The sequence below is a fragment of the Panthera pardus genome, unplaced genomic scaffold (assembly GCF_024362965.1).
Source record: "Panthera pardus isolate Hobbes unplaced genomic scaffold, ASM2436296v1 HiC_scaffold_13, whole genome shotgun sequence".
Taxonomy (NCBI): domain Eukaryota; kingdom Metazoa; phylum Chordata; class Mammalia; order Carnivora; family Felidae; genus Panthera; species Panthera pardus.
Window position 1 is genome coordinate 113,189,510 of NW_026526688.1, and position 20,979 is coordinate 113,210,488.

At 38.7% G+C, this 20,979-nt stretch overlaps 1 protein-coding gene and 1 pseudogene across 5 annotated transcripts in view; both read left to right on the forward strand.

The window, feature by feature from the left end:
- The window catches only part of CFI (complement factor I), an 86,922-nt gene that overhangs the window by 26,809 nt on the left and 39,134 nt on the right, over window positions 1-20,979 (forward strand). For 3 of the 5 annotated variants that reach the window (XM_019417420.2, XM_019417429.2, XM_019417448.2), the window contains exon 1: window positions 4,451-4,597. In XM_019417420.2, the coding sequence (XP_019272965.2) occupies window positions 4,541-4,597 (57 nt within the window). In that variant the 5' untranslated portion in view covers window positions 4,451-4,540. Of the gene's footprint in view, window positions 1-1,020; window positions 1,136-4,450; window positions 4,598-20,979 lie in introns of those variants that run through there. The other 2 variants (XM_019417438.2, XM_053901361.1) reach the window with 2 other exon arrangements.
- Window positions 15,645-18,715, forward strand: LOC109246546 (dual specificity protein phosphatase 18-like; annotated as a pseudogene).

The following is a 20,979-nucleotide window of genomic DNA, read 5'->3' on the forward strand; positions in this document are numbered from 1 at the left end:
GTAACTGCCCCCTCACCTGCCTAACAGGACTCGGACCCTTCCCCAGCCAATCGGCTGAGGCCATAGCCATTACATCACCTACTGCCCCTAGGCCCCAATAAAACCTTTATCCTTTTGAAACTCACTCGCTCTCCCTGGTATCTCACCGCTGCATCGGTGCAGGTAGGGGATTGAGCTCGAGCTAGCTCGAATAAAGGCTCTTTTGCTTTTGCATCGGACTCGGCTCCCTGGTGGTCTTTGGGGATCACGAATTCTGGGCATAACATTGTTAGCCCCCTAAAATTTTCCACTTCAATAGCTTTTCTCTTAAAATTGTTTTAGTCTCTGGCACCTGGGTGGCTCAGTTGGTTAAGCATCAGACTTCAGCTCAGGTCATTCTCATGGTTCCTGAGATCGAGGCCACATCACCCACATCAGGCTCTCTGCTGTCAGCACAGAGGATCTTTCCTCTGTCCCCCTATCTCTGCTTCTCCCCTGCTCATGTGCTCTCTCTCCCTCTCTCAAAAACAAACACTAAAAAAATAAAATAAAAATTGTTTTAGCCTCTCTTTTTTTAATTTCTCAAAATGATTCACTGCTTTAGATATCAAATTTGCTAATTTTTTGCTTGGCTTATTTACTATTGTTTATGTCTTTATTATTTCCTTTCTCTCACTTTTGATTCATTTTATTGTGTTTTTTTTTTAATGCTATCCTGAGTTGTATGCTTAGTTCACATTTTTCAGTGCTTTTGTTGTAAAAAATTTTAATATAATTTTGATATTTTTCTTTTTTTGTTTTATTCTTTTTTCTTCATAAACTTAGAAATTCCACCCCGTACCTAAGGTTTATTATTTGTTCCAATTGAATTTCTTTTTGAGATAACAACCTTGATTCTAGTTTTAGCACTATTTTAAAGTGTATCAATAAGAATTTGGTCAAGAAAACTTAAACCACTGTAAATATTTTAAACAGAAAAGACAGAAGCAGTTTGTGTTCACATGGGATGAGCAACAATCTACATTTATAATTTTTCCATAGGTCTTATCTCCCATCTTCTGTCATAATAAAGTCTGAAGATATCTGGATCATTTGGACTTCCTTTAAAACATCACATTGTTCCACTACATTGATGGCATTACCTTGGTCAGATCAGGTAAGCAAGAGGTGGTGACCATGCTGAATGCCTTGATAAGACACATACGCTCCAGAGGGTGGGAGACAAGGCCTGTGCTTAGGAACTTGCCAGGATATCTTCTCTAAAGTAAAAGACAAATGATTTCATCTTGAACTTCCCTTCACAAAGAAGGCAGCACAAAACACAGGAATACTGCTCAGGCTGCCAGAGCAGGAAAGATTTCTGCAATGATCTGGCAAACCCTATGGTGTTGGAAGTGTCAATGGTGGGGGAAAACATTGTGTAATGTTTGAGGAAGAACCAGTGAGAGAATTACAATAGAGGACCCTGGTGTTCTGGAGCAAGGCCATGCCATCTGCAGCAGAGAATTACACTCTTTTTGAGAAACAATTTGTGTACTACTGGACCCTGGTAAGTGTGGAATTACTGAACATTGGACACTATGTCATCACATGACCAGAATGCCCATTATGAGCTGGGTTCTAACAGACCCGCAAAGTGTAAGTTTGAGCAGACCTAGCAAAAATGTATTATAAAATGGAAGTGTCACATCCAGAACCAAATGCAAATAGGACCAAGGGCACAAGCAAACTGCATGAACTGGTAACTTGGATTTCCCCCTCCCTGCCTAATGCAAACTGTTGCACCCAAGCACCTCCCTCAGCTCATACCTATGGCTCTATATGAATTCCAGTATGACCAGGAGGAGGGAAAAACTTGTGTTTGGTTTACAGATGGGTTGGCTCAGTATGTAGGCACAAGCTGAAAATAGACAGCAGCCACATGACAGCCATACTTAGGACTGGCTTTGAAAGACAGTGGTAAGGGAGTGTCCTCAACAATGGGCAGAGCTTCAGGTGATATACCTGGTCACCCACTTTGTGTGACAAAATAAGTGGTCCAAAGCTAGACTGTATGTGGAATCACAGGTAATAGTGATTGCCTGGCCATCTTTTTTCCTAGAATAAAAAATATTCAAAGATTAAGAACAAGAAAATCTGGTGTGGAGATATGTGGATGTAGAAATGGGGTGAAGTATAGAAATCTTTGTATCATATGTTAATACCCACTAGAGAACATCTGCCAGAGAAAAGGTACTTAATAACCAACAAAATGGCTCAACCAATTGGTATCAGCCAGTCTCAGTCATCAGCCACCCCAGTGCTAGCACAATGGGCACAAGAATAAAGTGGCCATTGTAACAGAGATGGAGGCTAGCGATGAGGCCAAATATCACGGGCCCACTAAGATTTATTTAGCTGCTCCCATCAACAAATGTCCAATCTGACAGAGACCAATGCTGAGTCCATAAGATGGCACAGTTCATCAAGGATTCCAACTAGCCACTTGGTGGTAAACTGACTCAGTTGGTCCCTTCAATCTTTAAAGGGCCAGTGGTACATTGTCACAGGAGTAGACATATATTCCAGGTTGAGGATGTGCCTTTCCTGCCTACAGGGCCTCAGCTGAGATAATCCAAAGAATTTCAGAGTATTTAATCTTCCAACAAAGGATTCCATGTAACATCCTGTCAGACGATGGGACCCACCTGACAGCAAAGGAAATGTGAGAGTGGGTCAGTGACCATGCAATTCACTGGCCACATCATCTACTGCACCGCTTGGAAGCTGGCAGCCTTATGGAGCATTGGAGCAGCCTGCTGAACGCAGGACTGAGGTGATATTTAAAGGCAATACTCCTAGAACTGGATGCCATCCTCCAGGAAGTAGTATATGCATTGAATCAAAGACCTTCATCTAGCATTGTATCCCCAATAGAAGATGGTGGTCTGGGAGCCAAGGAATGGAAGAAGAAATGACCACACTTACTGTCACTCCCAATAACCAACTGGGGGCTTTGTGCTTCCTGTCTCCACAGGTGTAGACTCTGTAGGGTTAGGGGTCTTGTTCCCCAAAGGAAGCATACTTTTGCCAAGAGGCACAGCAAGAATCCAATGAATTACTAGCTAAGTCTTCTTTCTGGTGCACATTGGGCTTCTTGTGTCTAGGGACAAGACACAAGAAGTCACTATGTTGGCAGAGGTAACTGTCTGGTATACAACGAGGGAAGGGAGGAATATGTATGGAACCACATGAGCTACTTGGGTGCCTCTTATGACAGTAAAAGGATAGAAACAGCAACTATGTCTGAGAAGGAGATGGCAACCAGGGGCCCAGAGCACTCCAGGAAGTTTGTGAGTCATGACATTAGGTAAACAACGGAGGCTGGCAGAGGTAGAAGCTCAGAGTGAAGGGAATCTAGAAAGGATAGGAAAGAGACAGAAGGTGAAGTATCATCAACTGCAGCCTCAAGATCAGGGCCAGGCTGTAGCTTTTCTGACCACCTCCCTCTTCTAAATTTTCCTTCAGGATGAAAGGCCTACTATGATTTTGAAGAAGCTACTCTTGGAGCATATATGGTAACTAAGGGTGCAAAATGGTGGACTCTGAAAGACAGGGAGATGAGTTTTCTAGATACCACTTCATAGAAGGTTTTGCTGCCTAGCTGCAAAGAGTGTGATCAGCAGACACTTCTGATGACAACTAAATGTCAGATCCTTCAGGGTCTGCCTCACAGAGAACTGCCTCACCTAAAGGGATGGCTTTCCTGGACAGCCCACACCAGATGACTGAGCAAGGCAGGGTTTAATGGTCTAGCCATTTCCACCTGACCCAGAGACAGTGCCACAATCACTCCAGAGCTCTCCATGAGTTGACCAAGGCTTTGTTAAACCTGCATTGCAGTCCGACTTTTCTCTCTGCTCACTCCTGTTTCTCCTCTCTTCCTTTCACAGGAGCTAATTACTAATAAGCATCTTTGTACCTCAACCTCTGTCTCATGTCTGGTTCAGGAGAACCCTAACGTTTATTTCACAAATAGAAATGAATCCTGCACTATAGTTGGTGCTGGGGCAAGAATACTTGTTTTTAAAAGTTTTCTATGCTCAGAGAATATAATTTGATCATAGCATAACTAGTGCATGGCAAAGGAACTGTTTTGTTGAGGATTTTTAATGTATTCATCATAGCTTTCAATGTGATATACTTTTACTTCTCTCCTAGTCTTCAACCTTAAGGGAAAACACTAATTTTATTTTACCAAAAACATAAGAAATTTTCTTCCAATGTAGTTTCTGTCTTCCCTCTAAAACAGAATTGAGGCATTGTCTAGTAACAAGGTGGGGAAATCAGTTTCCTCAACAGGAAACATAGTTTCTATTGGTCACCTCCCTCAGCTGTTTACTGAGAAGAATTTTTTTGATTTCAGTTACGGTAAAGCTCTTTGGATTTTAGCCAAATTCTCTGAGTTCAAAAGTACAAAGCTCTCTAGGAGGCTTGCTCTTTTTAAATATTTTTTCAGAGGTTAAAAATTAAATTTCAAAAGACTATCCAGGGTAGAGAAGAGACCCTGAAAGCCTCCAGCATGAAGCTTGCTCATGTTACTTTGTTATTTTTGTGCTTCTACAAAAGTTTTTGCAAGGTAAGTAACTCAATATTTATTAGATAAGCTATTTTAAGTAGATATTTTAAGTATTATAAAGATGTAAGAAAAATCTTAGAGATATTATTGACTTACAGATTACATAGTTCAGATACCAACTGTGCAGTATATAGTCAGTAACAAAGATTTTATGTTAATATCTTGATGAAAGAGCTTTAAGAAATTGCTTTCTTCATGTGCTCTTATCTGTGCATAGAAATTGAACTGAATGAGAACTTTACTAATATAGATCTGTTATTTACAGTAATCATATTAAATCAATAAATATTTACCAAACTCCTTCCACATGTAAGGTATAGTTCTGGGCAAATAGCATGTCTGGTCTCTTCCTTCAATAGCCCTTTGGTACAGTTGTAGAAAGATGGTTTAAAAATGACAATGAGGAAATAATAAGCAAGATTTAAATAACACTTGAGAAGAAACTGTTTCAAGACATTTAATTGCCATAAGTGTTAAAAATGTCATGTGCCAAGGGACTTTAATGAGAGGGAAAATCCTTTCCTGCTAAGAAGTCAGGAAGGGTTTATGGACCAAGTGGGATATGAGCTGGATTCATAATTCTGGATTAGATTTGATCAGTGAAGAGAAAGAGAGTGATTTCCACCCTTTTCACCTGGAAAAAGCAGCAAGTGCTAGGCTAGCAGGATAGCCAAGCACTAGTCTCCTCCAGATGAATAAATCCATTTGATTAGAGTGGAGACTTTGTAGGGAACTTGGGCAGTTAAAATTGATATGACAGACTGTAGCCAGGTTAGAAGGTCATCTATTAAGGTTAGATACGTTTAAGATATTTTAGACGATTAACTGATGATTGCCTACTTTAGTGATCAAAGCATTTTGGAACAGGATTGAATTACAAAAATTGTTTTGTCTTAATACCAGCTTAGAGAAGCAGATATTTAAGGAAAACTACCTAAGACCAGCCTTACATACTTTAGGTTTCTTGTAACTTCTAAAATATGTATGAAATGTTTGTAATAGAGAACAACTGGAAATTAAGTGTTCATTGATAAGAAATTGATTAAATGAATGCGCATCTATAAATGAACTATCATGTAGCCATTAAAATGATGCATTTTATATTTATTGAAAAAAAGCCCTTACTGAAATCTTATTTTTGTTACAGAAGAAAATATATACACATATATGTATCTGTGTGTATGTGTACACACACATACAAATAAACGCATGTAGCTGCTGAAATACATTGCAATTTAAAAGTTTCTGGAGGGTATATATCAAATAGATAACAGTTGGTATTTCCAAGTAATGAGATTACTGGTGATTTTTATTTTCTGTCATACATTTATCATGAATTTTAAGAATTCATTAATTCTGTTTTATTCATTATTCATTTTTTTAAATACCAAGTAAATGTGTTACTTTAGAATAAAGAAAAATATATATATATATTTTCAATATATGAAATTTATTGTCAAATTGGTTTCCATACAACACCCAGTGCTCATCCCAAAAGGTGCCCTCCTCAATACCCATCACCCACCCTCCCCTCCCTCCCACCCCCCATCAACCCTCAGTTTGTTCTCTGTTTTTAAGAGTCTCTTATGCTTTGACTCTCTCCCACTCTAACCTCTTTTTTTTTTTTTCCTTCCCCTCCCCCATGGGTTTCTGTTAAGTTTCTCAGGATCCACATAAGAGTGAAAACATATGGTATCTGTCTTTCTCTGTATGGCTTATTTCACTTAGCATCACACTCTCCAGTTCCATCCACGTTGCTACAAAGGGCCATATTTTGTTCTTTCTCATTGCGATGTAGTACTCCATTGTGTATATAAACCACAATTTCTTTATCCATTCATCAGTTGATGGACATTTAGGCTCTTTCCATAATTTGGCTATTGTTGAGAGTGCTGCTATAAACATTGGGGTACAAGTGCCCCTATGCATCAGTACTCCTGTATCCCTTGGGTAAATTCCTAGCAGTGCTATTGCTGGGTCACAGGGTAGGTCTATTTTTAATTTTCTGAGGAACCTCCACACTGTTTTCCAGAGTGGCTGCACCAGTTTGCATTCCCACCAACAGTGCAAGAGGGTTCCCGTTTCTCCACATCCTCTCCAGCATCCATAGTCTCCTGATTTGTTCATTTTGGCCACTCTGACTGGCGTGAGGTGATATCTGAGTGTGGTTTTGATTTGTATTTCACTGATGAGGAGCGATGTTGAGCATCTTTTCATGTGCCTGTTGGCCATCCGGATGTCTTCTTTAGAGAAGTGTCTATTCATGTTTTCTGCCCATTTCTTCACTGGGTTATTTGTTTTTCGGGTGTGGAGTTTGGTGAGCTCTTTATAGATTTTGGATACTAGCCCTTTGTCCGATATGTCATTTGCAAATATCTTTTCCCATTCCGTTGGTTGCCTTTTAGTTTTGTTGGTTGTTTCCTTTGCTGTGCAGAAGCTTTTAATCTTCATAAGGTCCCAGTAATTCATTTTTGCTTTTAATTCCCTTGCCTTTGGGGATGTGTCGAGTAAGAGATTGCTACGGCTGAGGTCAGAGAGGTCTTTTCCTGCTTTCTCCTCTAGGGTTTTGATGGTTTCCTGTCTCACATTCAGGTCCTTTATCCATTTTGAGTTTATTTTTGTGAATGGTGTGAGAAAGTGGTCTAGTTTCAACCTTCTGCATGTTGCTGGTCAGTTCTCCCAGCAGCATTTGTTAAACAGACTGTATTTTTTCCATTGGATGTTCTCTCCGGCTTTGTCAAAGATTAGTTGGCCATACATTTGTGGGTCTAGTTCTGGGGTTTCTATTCTATTCCATTGGTCTATGTGTCTGTTTTCGTGCCAATACCATGCTGTCTTGATGATTACAGCTTTGTAGTAGAGGCTAAAGTCTGGGATTGTGATGCCTCCTGCTTTGGTCTTCTTCTTCAAAATTACTTTGGCTAATCGGGGCCTTTTGTGTTTCCATATGAATTTTAGAATTGCTTGTTCTAGTTTCGAGAAGAATGCTGGTGCAATTTTGATTGGGATTGCATTGAATGTGTAGATAGCTTTGGGTAGTATTGACATTTTGACAATATTTATTCTTCCAATCCATGAGCAGGGAATGTCTTTCCATTTCTTTATATCTTCTTCAATTACCTTCATAAGCTTTCTATAGTTTTCAGCATACAGATCTTTTACATCTTTGGTTAGATTTATTCCTAGGTATTTTATGCTTTTTGGTGCAATTGTGAATGGGATCAGTTTCTTTATTTGTCTTTCTGTTGCTTCATTGTTAGTGTATAAGAATGCAACTGATTTCTGTACATTGATTTTGTATCCTGCAACTTTGCTGAATTCATGTATCAGTTCTAGAAGAAAAATATATTTTTGAGAAAATATTTCGGCCACATTTTTGATTCCAGGAACAAAAACAATAAAAAAGAAAACAAAATAGTATTTTTCACTTACAGAAAGGGAAAGAGCTTCTTTTACTGAATAATCATCCAATAATAAAGTTTCCTTCTTTCCTTTAAAAAACAGCATTTTGAGAGGAATTGTCATATTTGTGAAAATTTCAGAACTTCTTAAAATATTAGTTTATGAAAGATAATGGAATGCTAAGAGATAACCATTTTTAAATGGAAGTTACCATAGAAACAACATAAATGTGTTGAAAGAAGTTTTAAAATGTACATCTGGGAGAAAGAAATTTTTGTTATTTTAAAAACTTGGACCAGATTTCTTTCTAAGGAATAAAAAGCCCCACTCCCTTTTATATCAAAACCCTGTACAGGGATTTTTTTTTCTTCCAAATTTTTATTTAAATTCAAGTTAACATATAATGTAGTATTGGTTTCAGGAGTGGAATTTAGTGATTCATCATTTACACTTATATCCAGTGCTCATCACAACAAGTGCCCTCCTTGATGCCCATCACCCATTCATCCCATTCCCCCCACCCACCTTCTTCTAGCAACCGTCAGTTTGTTCTCTATAGTTAAGAGTCTCTTATGGTTTTACTCCCTCTCTGTTTTTATCTTACTTTTTCTTCCCTTCCCCTATGTTCATCTGTTTTGTTTCTTAAATTCCACATATGAGTAAAATCATATGGCATTTGCCTTTTTCTGACTGACTTATTTTACTTAGCATAATATACTCTAGTTCCATCCCTGTCATTGCAAATGGTAACATTTCATTCTTTTTGATGGCTGAGTAATATATATATATTCCTATGTTGATATATACATCTATCTATATACACACCACATCTTCTATATCCATTCATCAGTCAATGGACATTTGGGCTCTTTCCATAATTTGGCTATGATTGGTAGTGCTACTATAAACATTAGGGTGCGTGTGCCCATTTGAATCAATGTTTTTGTATCCTTTGGATAAATACCCAGTAGTGCAGTTGCTGGGTCGTAGGATAGTTCTACTTTTAACTTTTTGAGGAAGCTGCATACTGTTTTCCAGAGTGTAAAACAGTTTGCATTCCCATCAACAGTGTAAGAGGGTTCCCCTTTCTCTACATCCTCACCAACATCTGTTGTTTCCTGAGTTGTTAATTTTATCCCTTCTGACAGGTGTGAGATGGTAGGTATCTCATTGTAGTTTTGATTTGTATTTCCCTGATGATGAGTGATGTCGAGCATTTTTTCATGTGTCTGTTAGTCATCTGTATGTCTTCTTTGGTGTCAACCAAGAATTCTATATTGAACAAAACTATCCTTTAAAAATAAAGGGGAAATTAAGATATTTTCAGATAAACAAAAGCTGATGGAATTAATTTCTACTATACAAGAAAATCACTACAAGAAAAAGCATCCTTCAGGCTGAACAAAAATACATTAGACAATAACTTGGAGTCATATAAAGAAATAAAGAACTTCAATAAAGATAACTATATAGGTAAATACAAAAGCAAGTGTAATTTTATTTTTGATTTGTAAGTCTTCTTTTTACTTTACATTATTTAAAAGAAGAATATATAAAAATAATTATAAATCTATGTTAACGAGCATACAATGCATAAAGATGTAATGTGTGACCATAACAACATAAAGAGAGGATGGAACTGTATAAGAGCAGAGTTTTTATATGCCCTTGAAGCTAAGTTGGTATCAATTCAAACTAGATTGCTATATATTTAAGATGTTAAGTATAATCTCCATGGCAACCACAAAAAAAAAAAAGGTTAAAAAGATACAGAAAAGGAAATGATAAGAAAACCAAAACAATTCACTACAGAAAAATCAGCTAAACTCAAAAGAAGTCAGTAATGGAAGAAATAAAGAACAACAAAGGTAGAATACATAGAGAAGAAATCACAAAAATGGCAGAAGTGAGGCCTTCCTTAAAAACAATTTAAATGTAAGTGTGTTAAATTCTCCGATGAAAGGCAGAGATTGGCAGAATTTATTTTTTAGAAAACTAACCATGATCCCACTATATGCTGTCTGCAAGAGACTCACTTTATATCCAAAGACATAAATAGATTGTAAGTGAAAGGGTGGAAAGCTATGTTAATGCAAAGAGTAACCAAAAGAGAACTAGAAGCGACCACACTAATATCAGAAAAAAAATTGACCTTAATTTTGTTTTGTTACAAGAGACAAAGAAGAACATTTAGATTGATAAAAGAGTTCAGTTAAAATATTTAATAATTGTAAACATAAACATACCAAACAGTAGAGCCCAAAATATATGAGACAATGACATAATTCAAGGGAAAAAGAGAATTCTATAATAATAATTGGAGACTTCTATATCCCACTTTCCATAATGGATAGAAAATCTAGACGAGATTAATAAGAAAATAGAGGATTTTAACAGCACTATAAATCATCCTGACCTAAGAACCACACATATAGAGCACCACACCCACCAAAAGCAGAATACACATTTTTCTCAAGTGTACATAAAACATTCTCCAGAATAGAACCATATGTTAGGCCACAGAACATATCTCAATAAATTCAAAAATATTGAAATCATAAGAAATTGTTCCTCTAAAAATAATGGAATAAAGCTAGAAATCAGTAACGGAAGGAAAACTGGAAAATCCACAAATAGGTGGAAATAAAGTAATATACTCTTAAACAACCAGTAGTCAAAGAAATCACAAATTAGAAAATACTTGTAGATAAACAAAGACAGAAATACAACATACCAAAACATATGAGAAGTGGCAAATGCAATCTCTCAGTAAGTACCTACATTAAAAAAGAACAAAGATCCATAATCAAACACCTAACCTTACACCTTAAAGAACCAGAAGAAGAGTAATCTAAAACCACAGCTAGGAGAAGGAAAGGAATAGTACAGATTAGAATGGAGAGTTTTTATCATGAACAGATATTGAATTTTGTCAAATGCTTTGTATTTCTATAGTGTCAGTTTTTACTTCTCTCTCTGATTTTATTTATTTCTGTCTTCTATTTTTCTTGATAAGTCTGGCTAAAGGTTTATCAATTTTGTTTCACAAAGGACCGACTCTTGGTTTTATTGATTTTGTTTTTGTTTTTTTAGCCTCTATTTCATTTATTTCTGCTCTGACCTTTATTATTTCCTTCCTTCCACTAACTTTGGGCTTTGTTCCTTTTCTGGTTCCTTTAGGTATAGGGTTAGATTGTTTATTTGAGATTTTTCTTATTTCCTGAGGTAGGTCTGTATTGCTATAAATTTTCCTCTTAGAATGACTTTTGTTGCATCCCAAATATTTTGGGCCATTATGTTTTCATGTTCATTTGTCTCCATGTATTTTTTTATTTCCTATTTGATTTCTTCATTGACCCATTGGTTATTTAGTAGGATGTTGTTTAGCCTCTAAAAAAAAAAAAAAAAAGAATATAGATAGAAAAAATAAAGTATAGTAAGATAATAGAATTAATAGATCTTTGAAAAGATCAGCTAAATTGACAAACCTTAGCTAGACTGACGGAAAAAAGGAAGATTCAAATAAAATCAGAAAGTGGGGACATTACTGCTGACCTTACAGAAATCAAAAGAATGATGAGAGTACTATGAACAATCATATGCCAACAAAGTAGATAACCTAAATGAGTGTACAGATTCCTAGAAACACACACATTACCAAAACTGACTCAAGAAAAAATAGTAAATCTGAACAGACATATAACAAGAGATTGAATCAGTAATTTTTAAAAAATCTCATCAAAGAAAAGTCCAGTATCAGATGGTTTCACTGATAAATTCTACTAAACATTTATAGAAGAATTAACTAACTTGACAATAAATTATTTTTAAAAAATAATAAAAATGCTAATACAATTATTGGAATCAATTATAAAAAATAAATAATAAAACTTGGTGGCTTAAAAAAAATAAAGAAGTAACACTAATTCATCTCAAACTCTAACCCCAAAAGAGAAAAGGAGTGAATACTTACTAATTAATTCTGAGTCCAACATTACCCTGATAACAAACTCAAAGATACCACAAAAAAGGTACAAAGAAGAGAAAAAAGCTGCTTTCTTCACTGACCTCTCCCTCATATCAAATATGCCCAGAGATTGCCAGTATTCTTCGTTCATTTGTGTAGATCCAGATTTCCATCCAGCATAATTTTCCTTCTGCTTAAAGGACTTTTTTTTTAACTTTTCTTATAAGGTGGGTATGCTAGTGATTAATTCTTTCAGCTTTTGTGTCTGAAGAGGTTGTTATTTGCCTTAAAATTTTTAACGATATTTTTGCTAGGTATAGAATTATGTCAGTAGAGTACACCTCTCAGGGATCACTACCCTTCTTTGCCTGATGTTCAGTATCTTGAAAATCATTGCTTTCTATATTGTGTCCATTTCCTGATTGCTTTAGGCAGAAAGGTCAATCTGGTCCCTATTATTTAATCTTGACTGGAAACAGAATTCCCATTTAATTTAATTTTAATTAATTTTAATTTACATAGCCACATTTGGCTAGTGACTCCTATATTAGATAGCATAGTTAGCAATTGCCAGGATTACTGAGATTGAGTTTTTAAATCACAAATGTTAACTTCAAATATGCATATTTTTTAAAATGTATCCTTTAATAGACCTTGTATTATAAAGTGTAAGTTAAATCAGTCAACTCTCAGTTCAGCTCTGATAGAGGCAGTCTTATATACGTTATACATTAGAATTGTTCAAGCTCATTTCAGGTACAGTTCCTGTCTCCAAACTCTGTGTTACCACATTTTTTTGAATGTAAATAGATTCAAAATAAACAGTGTTGTAACAATGAATTGTAAGGATGAAGAAACAAAAGAGTTTTCAGTTTTGTCATTCTAATTGCCATTTGGAATTTGTGTGTGTGTGTTTTGTTTTTCCAGAAAGAGAGAGAGGTGGGTGAGAGGCAGAGGGAGGGAGAGAATCCCAAGCATGCTCCACACTCAGCACAGAGCCCAACATAGGGCTCGATCCCATGACCAACTGAGTCATCCAGGTGCCCCTGGAACTTTTGTTTTTAAAGCATAAAATAGTGGGGCACCTGTGTGGCTCAGTTTGTTGAGTGTCCAATTCTTGATTTCAGCTCAGGACATGAACTCACAGTTCATGGGTTCAAGCTCTGTGTGGGGCTCAGCACTGAGAGCATGGAGCCTGCTTGGGATTCTCTCCTCTCTCCCCCTCCTCTGCTCTTCCTCTCTCTCAAAATAAATAAAGAAACATTTTTTAATAATATAAAGTGTAAAGTAGTAAACTGGTACAGACTGAAAGGTGAAATATTTTTGTTTGCCAAGTGCAAACAATAGTACAAAAAGACATATTTTACCAAATTTGAATAATATCTTTAAAGTTTATTTCTTCTGAAACAGAGACAGAGAGAGAGCAGAGGAGGGACAGAGAGTGAGCGAGAGAATCTCAAGCAGGCTCTGCACTGCCAGCACAGAGCTGGAAGCGGGGCTCAAACTTACCAACTGTGAGATCATGACCTGAGCCAAAATCAAGAGTTGGACACTTAATGGACTGACCCACCTAGGAGCCCTGAATAATATCTTTGAAATGAAATTTATTCTGGGGCTCCTGGGTGGCTCAGTCAATTGAGCATCTGACTCTAGATTTCAGCTCATGTCATGATCCCCGGGTCATGGGTTCAAGCCCTGTGTCAGGCTCTGTAGTAAACATGGAGCCTATTAAAAAATAAATACATAAATAAAATTTTTTAAAAATAAAATGAAGGGTGTTTGGTGGCTCAGGCAGATAGACGTCTGACTTTGGCTCAGGTCATCATCTTGTGGTCTGTGAGTTCGAGCCCTGCATCAGGCTTTGTGCTGACAGCTCAGAGCCTGGAGCCTGCTTCAGATTCTGTCTCTCCCTCTCTCTCTGACCCTCCCTGCTTGAGTGTGTGTGTGCATGTGCACACTCTCTTTTTCTGTCTCTCAGAAATAATAAATGAATAAGCTTTAAAAATAAATAAAATGAAATTCATTCTTATTCTCGATGTATTTAACCGCTATTAAATGGCAGTATTATTTATTACTATTACAGGTATAGGTATAACTTTTTCCTTTTTCATTAAATAAACATACTCAAAAATATTTATTTTTTTCCTTTACTTTGCAGTATTTTTTACTCTTATTTTTTTGTAAGCATGGTTTTATGTATGAATTTCAATGAAAGAAAATGTTTACTGTTTACATTTTTCTGCATAATTTATTGTTCATTTTTTCATGATTTTCACTGGAAATAATTTTATTGTGTAGGGGGTAGTGTTTAAAAAGTATCTGTTCTATGTGGCAAATGTACTAGGCTTGCCATTTTTCAATAGACAAACAATTTTTTGCAACTCCTATTCCAGACAAAGTGCTGGTTTCTTTAACATATAGAGTTCCTATAGAAAAACAAACAAGAAAAAAACCCAGTATACATCAGCAAAATATATGGTTAGTGCAAGAAGAAAGAAATAAAAACCTCTCAAGTTTGAGCATATTGAAAGATGTTCAGTCTCACTGAGGGAAAAAATGCAAATAAAACTGTACTCTGATAACATTTTTCTGTACCAAATTGGCAAAGATAAAAGTTTAGTAAGGTATATGTATGTAATCAAGATTATGGATAATAGACACTGTCATATATTAATGGTGGGAATGCAAATGACAACCTGTATAGAGAGAAATTAGGCAATACCTTCCAAAATTAAGACTGCTGAGGCACCTGGGTGGCTCAGCCAGTTAGGCTTCTGACTTTGGCTCAGGTCATGATCTCTCAGTTTGTGAGTCTGAGCCCTGCATCAGGCCAGCTCTGTGCTGACAGCTCAGAGCCTGGAGCCTGCTTTGGATTCTGAGTCTCCCTCTCTCTCTGTCCCTCCCCCACTCATGCGCGCGCGCGCTCTCTCTCTCTCTCTCTCTCTGCCTCTCAAAAATAAATAAACATTAAAAAAAATTAAAACATTAAAAAGACTTTTTTTAATTGATTCAGCAATTTCACTCCCAGGTAACTATTGACAGATATACTTAGTATATGTGGGAAATAATGTGTATCATATAAAGATTATTACCACATTGGTTATAATAACAAAACATTAGAAACCATCTGTATTCCCTTCCAGGGGCTACTTACAAGGCCACTGGTTACAAATTACATTGGTATTAGGGGACAGAGTTAGAAAGTAAAATATGGGCTCATGTGTGGAAAGATTCACAAAGAACTTTTTTAAGTTTATTTTGAGAGATACAGAAATAGCATGAATGGGGAGGGGCAGAGAGAGAGAAGGAAAGAGAGAATCCCAGGTAGGCTCTGCACTGTCAGCACAGAGCCCAATGGGGGGGGGGGGGGGGGGGGGGCTTGAACTCAGGAAATCCCAAGATCATGACCGGAGCAAAAACCGAGAGTTGGACGATTAACCAACTGAGCCACCCAGGTGCCCCACGAAGAGCTATTAAATGAATGACTCTGAGGTGGGCCTGGGTAGGTTGAATGGATAAGGGAAAAAAGGAAACATACGTTTTACAGGCACTCTTTCGAACCTTTTTGTAATATTCATTTGTGCTTCCTATTTTTAAAAAATTAATTAAAAATGAAAACAACAGGAGACTCAGCGGACTGCAGAGAGCTGAGCAGACACTACCTCTCCGCTAAAAGTGATGTGGCCCCGGCGTCATCGCGGGGCGGGTAACCTGGCGAGGGCGGGCGGGACAGCCCCAGAGAGCGGAGAGGAGGCCGGGGTTTCCCCGAAGACCTGGCCCTGAGGATCCCTCCCCGCGAGGAAGGACCATTGCTATGGAAACCAGAGCGTGGGGCGGCCTGGGATTGTGGCTCCCAGATGGTGGTGGCCGGTCTTCTCTCTCCCCGAGACCCTCGCCCGCTTCAGGCAAGGTTGCTTCCTGAACGAACCTGCTCTCTCGCCCACGAGAGGAAGTTTCCCATGGCACAGCCTAGCAGAAAGATGCAGCCTTTGTGCTTCACTGGCCGCTGACCCGTTGGCCTGATGACAGCACCCCGCGTACCTTTCCGGTTCGGTTCCAGCAGCCATCGGTCAGCGGCCTCTCACAGATCACCAGCAGCCTATACATCAGCAATGGGGTGGCTGCCAACAACAAGCTCATGGTCTCCAGCAACCGGATCACCACGGTCATCAACGTCCCGGTAGAAGTGGTGAACACTTTGTATGAGGACATCCGGTATGTACAGGTGCCGGTGGCTGACACACCCATCTCACGTCTCTGTGGACTTCTTTGACCCCACTGCTGACCACATCCACAGTGTGGCGATGAAGCAGGGCCGCACGCTGCTGCACTGCGCTGCTGGCGTGAGCCACTCAGCTGCCCTCTGCCTTGCCTACCTCATGAAGTACCATGCCATGTCCCTGCTGGACACCCACACGGGACCAAGTCATGCCGGCCCATCATCCGGCCCAACAATGGCTTTTGGGAGCAGCTCATCCACTATGAGTTCCAGCTGTTTGGCAAGAACTCCGTGCACATGGTCAGCTCCCCTATGGGAGTGATCCCTGACATCTAGGAGAAGGGGGTCCGTTTGATGATTCCACTTTGAGCCATCTCACCAGCCTCTGTGCCCAGGTCAAAGGTGCAAATCTGCTGTTGACCAAGATCTGAACTTAAACATTCTACTGTTGTTACAGAAAAAACAGATGATGCCTTTTATAAGGAGCAGGAAAAAAAAGGAAAGGTGCTGTAGCTTTTAACCTTATTATCCATATCTTCAAAGATTAAGTTCACTAACTGTAGGATGGTGCAGGTAAGTTTCCTACCCTGTGAGTGACAGGTCATGGCTGCTGGCCAGCTGGGAGAGAGAGGCAAGTGCCCAGGTCAAATGGACCAGTGCCTAAAGCATATGGCAAGCTTGGAAGCCTGCTGCCCTCCCGCAGACCGACCAACCCACAAACGAGTCAGCCACCATTCCACTTCACTCTTTCAACCCCGAAGCCAGAGCCTTAAGCATCATGGCGCCTCCTGTGCCACTCACAGTCAGTGCCAACCTACTAGATAAGTGGCATTCAGGTGGTGCTCTGGGAGCCCTGGGGGCCCAGGCCAACCCTGCTTCTACCTTCAGCCACAGGGACCCAACTCTGGTTTTCTGGGTTGGATTTACACATGACATAGTTTTCAAAGAAAGCATTCCATTGTATAAAATTTACGAAAAAAAATTTTTGAGTGCTATTGTAGGTGGCAAGGTCTCAGAGTACCCATGGCAGTCCCCCACCAGCCTTTGATGGTGGCATTAGTTTCCTTCTTAGAGGCACACGTGGAGAGAAGGCCTGGCATCAGGCTTCAGGGGTTCCTCTTGTAGGTCTTGATTTGGAAGGCCAGAGCTACAGACTGGAACCTAGCCTTGTCACCTCCTCCCCATATGATCTGGGACCTCTTGGAGCCTCAGCTTTCTCATCTGTCCAAGCAATGACAGCCCTTTTCTCACAGCATTGTCATGAAGATTCAGCAATTCCTTAACATGGTGCCTGACACACAGTCAGGGCTTATGGTAGCAACTCTAGGCATGAATGATGCTTTGGCCCTGCTGGTCCTGGTTAGCACGGTCATCCTCACAATTCCCCCATCTTTGCACAACCCTTTACTGTTTACAAAATGCTCTTCCAAAAAGGTCCTCCTGTGTGGAAAAAAAAAAAAAAAGGTTTAAGTCCCTTCACACCCTACTTCATGAGAGGCCTAGCTTCTTAGCCTTTTCAGAGTTCCCATTGCATTTAATCCATGTGTGCCCTGGGAGTCCTGAAGCAAGGAGCACTCTTCCAGATTCCCCACAAAGGCCTTGTTTAGATTGCTTACCACTAAAGCCAGTGCCCTGGTCTGGCTAACCACCTGGGTCTATGAGGGCACATGCCAAAAGGACAAATGAGTGGGCCCAACCTATAGACCCTGAAATCCAAGATGGTTCAAACCTCCCAAGGACCTGAGGATCTGACTCAAGACCAGCGATTCTAATCCAGAGGTTTTCAAATGAACAATATAGGAGACAGACAAAAGCACAACTTGTCTGTGGGTCCACCAGTGGAAGCCAAATGCCTTCTTCCAAACCTACCCCACCCCAACTTCCATGACAGGCTTGCCCAACGGTACAATTTTAGAGTGTGGGGGAGAAGGAAAATCACTGCTGTAGACTGACTTCTTGTTTTACAGGCGAATAAACAGACCCACAAACACCAGGGCTGGTGTGGCAGAGTCCACACACAGCAGACTTTCTGGAAGAAACCCAGGTGGAAAATTTCTTCTATAGCCTTTTTAAAAAGAATTTGATTGGGACATGTCTTATCTTCATTTTTAAAAACTTTGAATTAATATACCATAAAAATCAACTTTTTTGTATGTACAGTTCTGTTTTAACACATTTGTGTAACTACCTCTGCAGTTAGAACACAGCAGTTTCATCACCCAAAAAATTCTCTGATGCCACCTCTTTGTTGTCAAACCTTTGCTCCACCCAAGCCTCTGGCACACACCAATCTGTTCTCCATTCCTGAAGATTTGCCTGTTCTGGAATGTCACATCCATAGCATCATACAGGATGTAATCTCTGGAGACTGGCTTCTTTCAGTATGTCTTTGAGATTCATTCAGGTTGTTTTTCATAGCTAAGTAGTGTTCCAATGTGCAGATGTACCACAGTTTGTTTTAACTTTCACCCATTGAAGGATATTTGGGTTGTTTCCAGTTTGGGGTGATTTTGAATAAAACTGCTACAAATGTTAAAAAAAAAAATGAAAACAACAACATTTCAGCCATCTTACCTTCATAATAAAAAACAAGACCAAGAAACAAGGCCAATGATTTTTTTTAATTTCTGAGGCAAAAATAATGGAATTGACCCAAAGTAATATTTCCAATTTTTCAAGGAGAATAGGGTATAAGTGCCCAGCGTACCTGCACACATCATATAACCATTTTCCTCCATTTCCAATAACAAAATACTGGTCTTGGGAAAAATGGGTAGTTATTTAAAAAATAAAACATGGCACAAAAACAGACACTCAGATCAATGGAACAGAATAGAGAACCCAGAAATGGACCCACAAACGTATGGCCAACTAATCTTTGGCAAAGCAGGAAAGAATATCCAATGGAATAAAGACAGTCTCTTCAGCAAGTGGTGCTGGGAAAACTAGACAGTGACAGGCAGAAGAATGAACCTGGACCACTTTCTTACACCATACACAAAAATAAACTCAAAATGGATGAAAGACCTAAACATAACATCAAAATCCTCAAGGAGAAAGCACGCAAAACCTCTTTGATCTTGGCCACAGCAACTTCTTACTCAACACGTCTCCAGAGGCAAGGGAAACAGAAGCAAAAATGAACTACTGGGACCCCATCAAAATAAAAAGCTTCTGCACAGCAAAGGAAACAATCAGCAAAACTAAAAGGCAACTGACAGAATGGGAGAAGATATCTGCAAACGACATATCAGATAAAGGGTTAGTATCCAAAATCTATAAAGAACTTATCAAACTCAACACCCAAAAAACAAATAATCCAGTGAAGAATTGGGCAAAAGACATGAATAGACACTTCTCCAAAGAAAACATCCAGATGGCCATGAAAAAATGTTCCACATCACTCATCATCAGGAAATACAAATCAAAACCATAATGAGATACCACCTCACACCTGTCAGAATGGCTAACGTTAACTCAGGCAAAAACAGATGTTGGCAAGGATGCAGAGAAAGAGGATCTCTTTTCACTGCTGGTGGGAATGCAAACTGGTGCAGCCACTCTGGAAAACAGTATGGAAGTTCCTCAAAAAATTAAAAATGGAACTACCCTATGACCCAGCAATTACACTACTAGGTATTTATCCAAGGGATACAGGTATGGTGTTTCGAAGGGACACATGCATCCCAATGTTTATAGCAGCACTATCAACAATAGCCAAAGTATGGAAAGAGCCCAAATGTCCATTGGTGGATGAATGGATAAAGAAGATGTGGTATACATATACAATGGAGTATTACTCAGCAATCAAAAAGAATGGAATCTTGCCATTTGCAACTACATGGATGGAACTGGAGCGTATTATGCTAAGCAAAATTAGTCAGAGTAAGACAAATATCATATGACTTCACTCATATGAAGACATTAAGACAGAGCAGATGAACACAAGGGAAGGGAAGCAAAAATAATATAAAAACAGGGAGGGGGACAAAAACATAAGAGACTCTTAAATATGGAGAACAGAGGGTTACTGGAGGGGTTTTGGGAGGGGGGATGGGCTAAATGGGTACGGGGTATTAAGGAATCTACCCATGAAATCATTGTGGCACCATATGCTAACTAACTTGGATGTAAATTTAAAAAGTTTAATAAAAAAACAAGAACAAAAAATAATAAAATTCAAATTCTTTATGTGAATTAAACAATTCATCATTATTTATAAATAGAGAAACATTACTTTTTTATCTGTATAGAATGGCTATAGTTAAGGATCTGGTTGTTGGGTGTCAGAGCATGGCTTTGTATCAGAAACAGGTATGATACAAGATAGGCAGATCCAAGGAGAGAAAACAATTGTAGAAAAAAAATTGCTAGTGGAAAGCACGATGAGAAGGAACTAAAACTATAGGGGTCTTAAAACTCTTCCAGTGGAAAGACTTCCCATATATTTGATAATTTCAGGATATAAGCTGTTTATTTACTTCTGGAAGAAAGACAAAATTCTATATTGTTTACGGTTTTTGAAGCTTTTCCATTTTTAACCTCAATGCTTTCCAGGAAAATGATTATTGTACCAGTTACTTAATGCCATAATAATAAAATCACCACAAAATCTCAGTGGCATAAAACTTTACTTAGTATGCTAGTCTGCATGTTGGTTGGCAGTCAACTGATCTAAGCTGAGCTCAACTAGAGTGGTTCTTCTTTGCTAGTCTGGCCATGTTCTTCTCATAGCTATGGCAAAGAAGCAAAGGACAAACCCAACCGGACAAAAAGTTTCCAATCTGTTGTAAC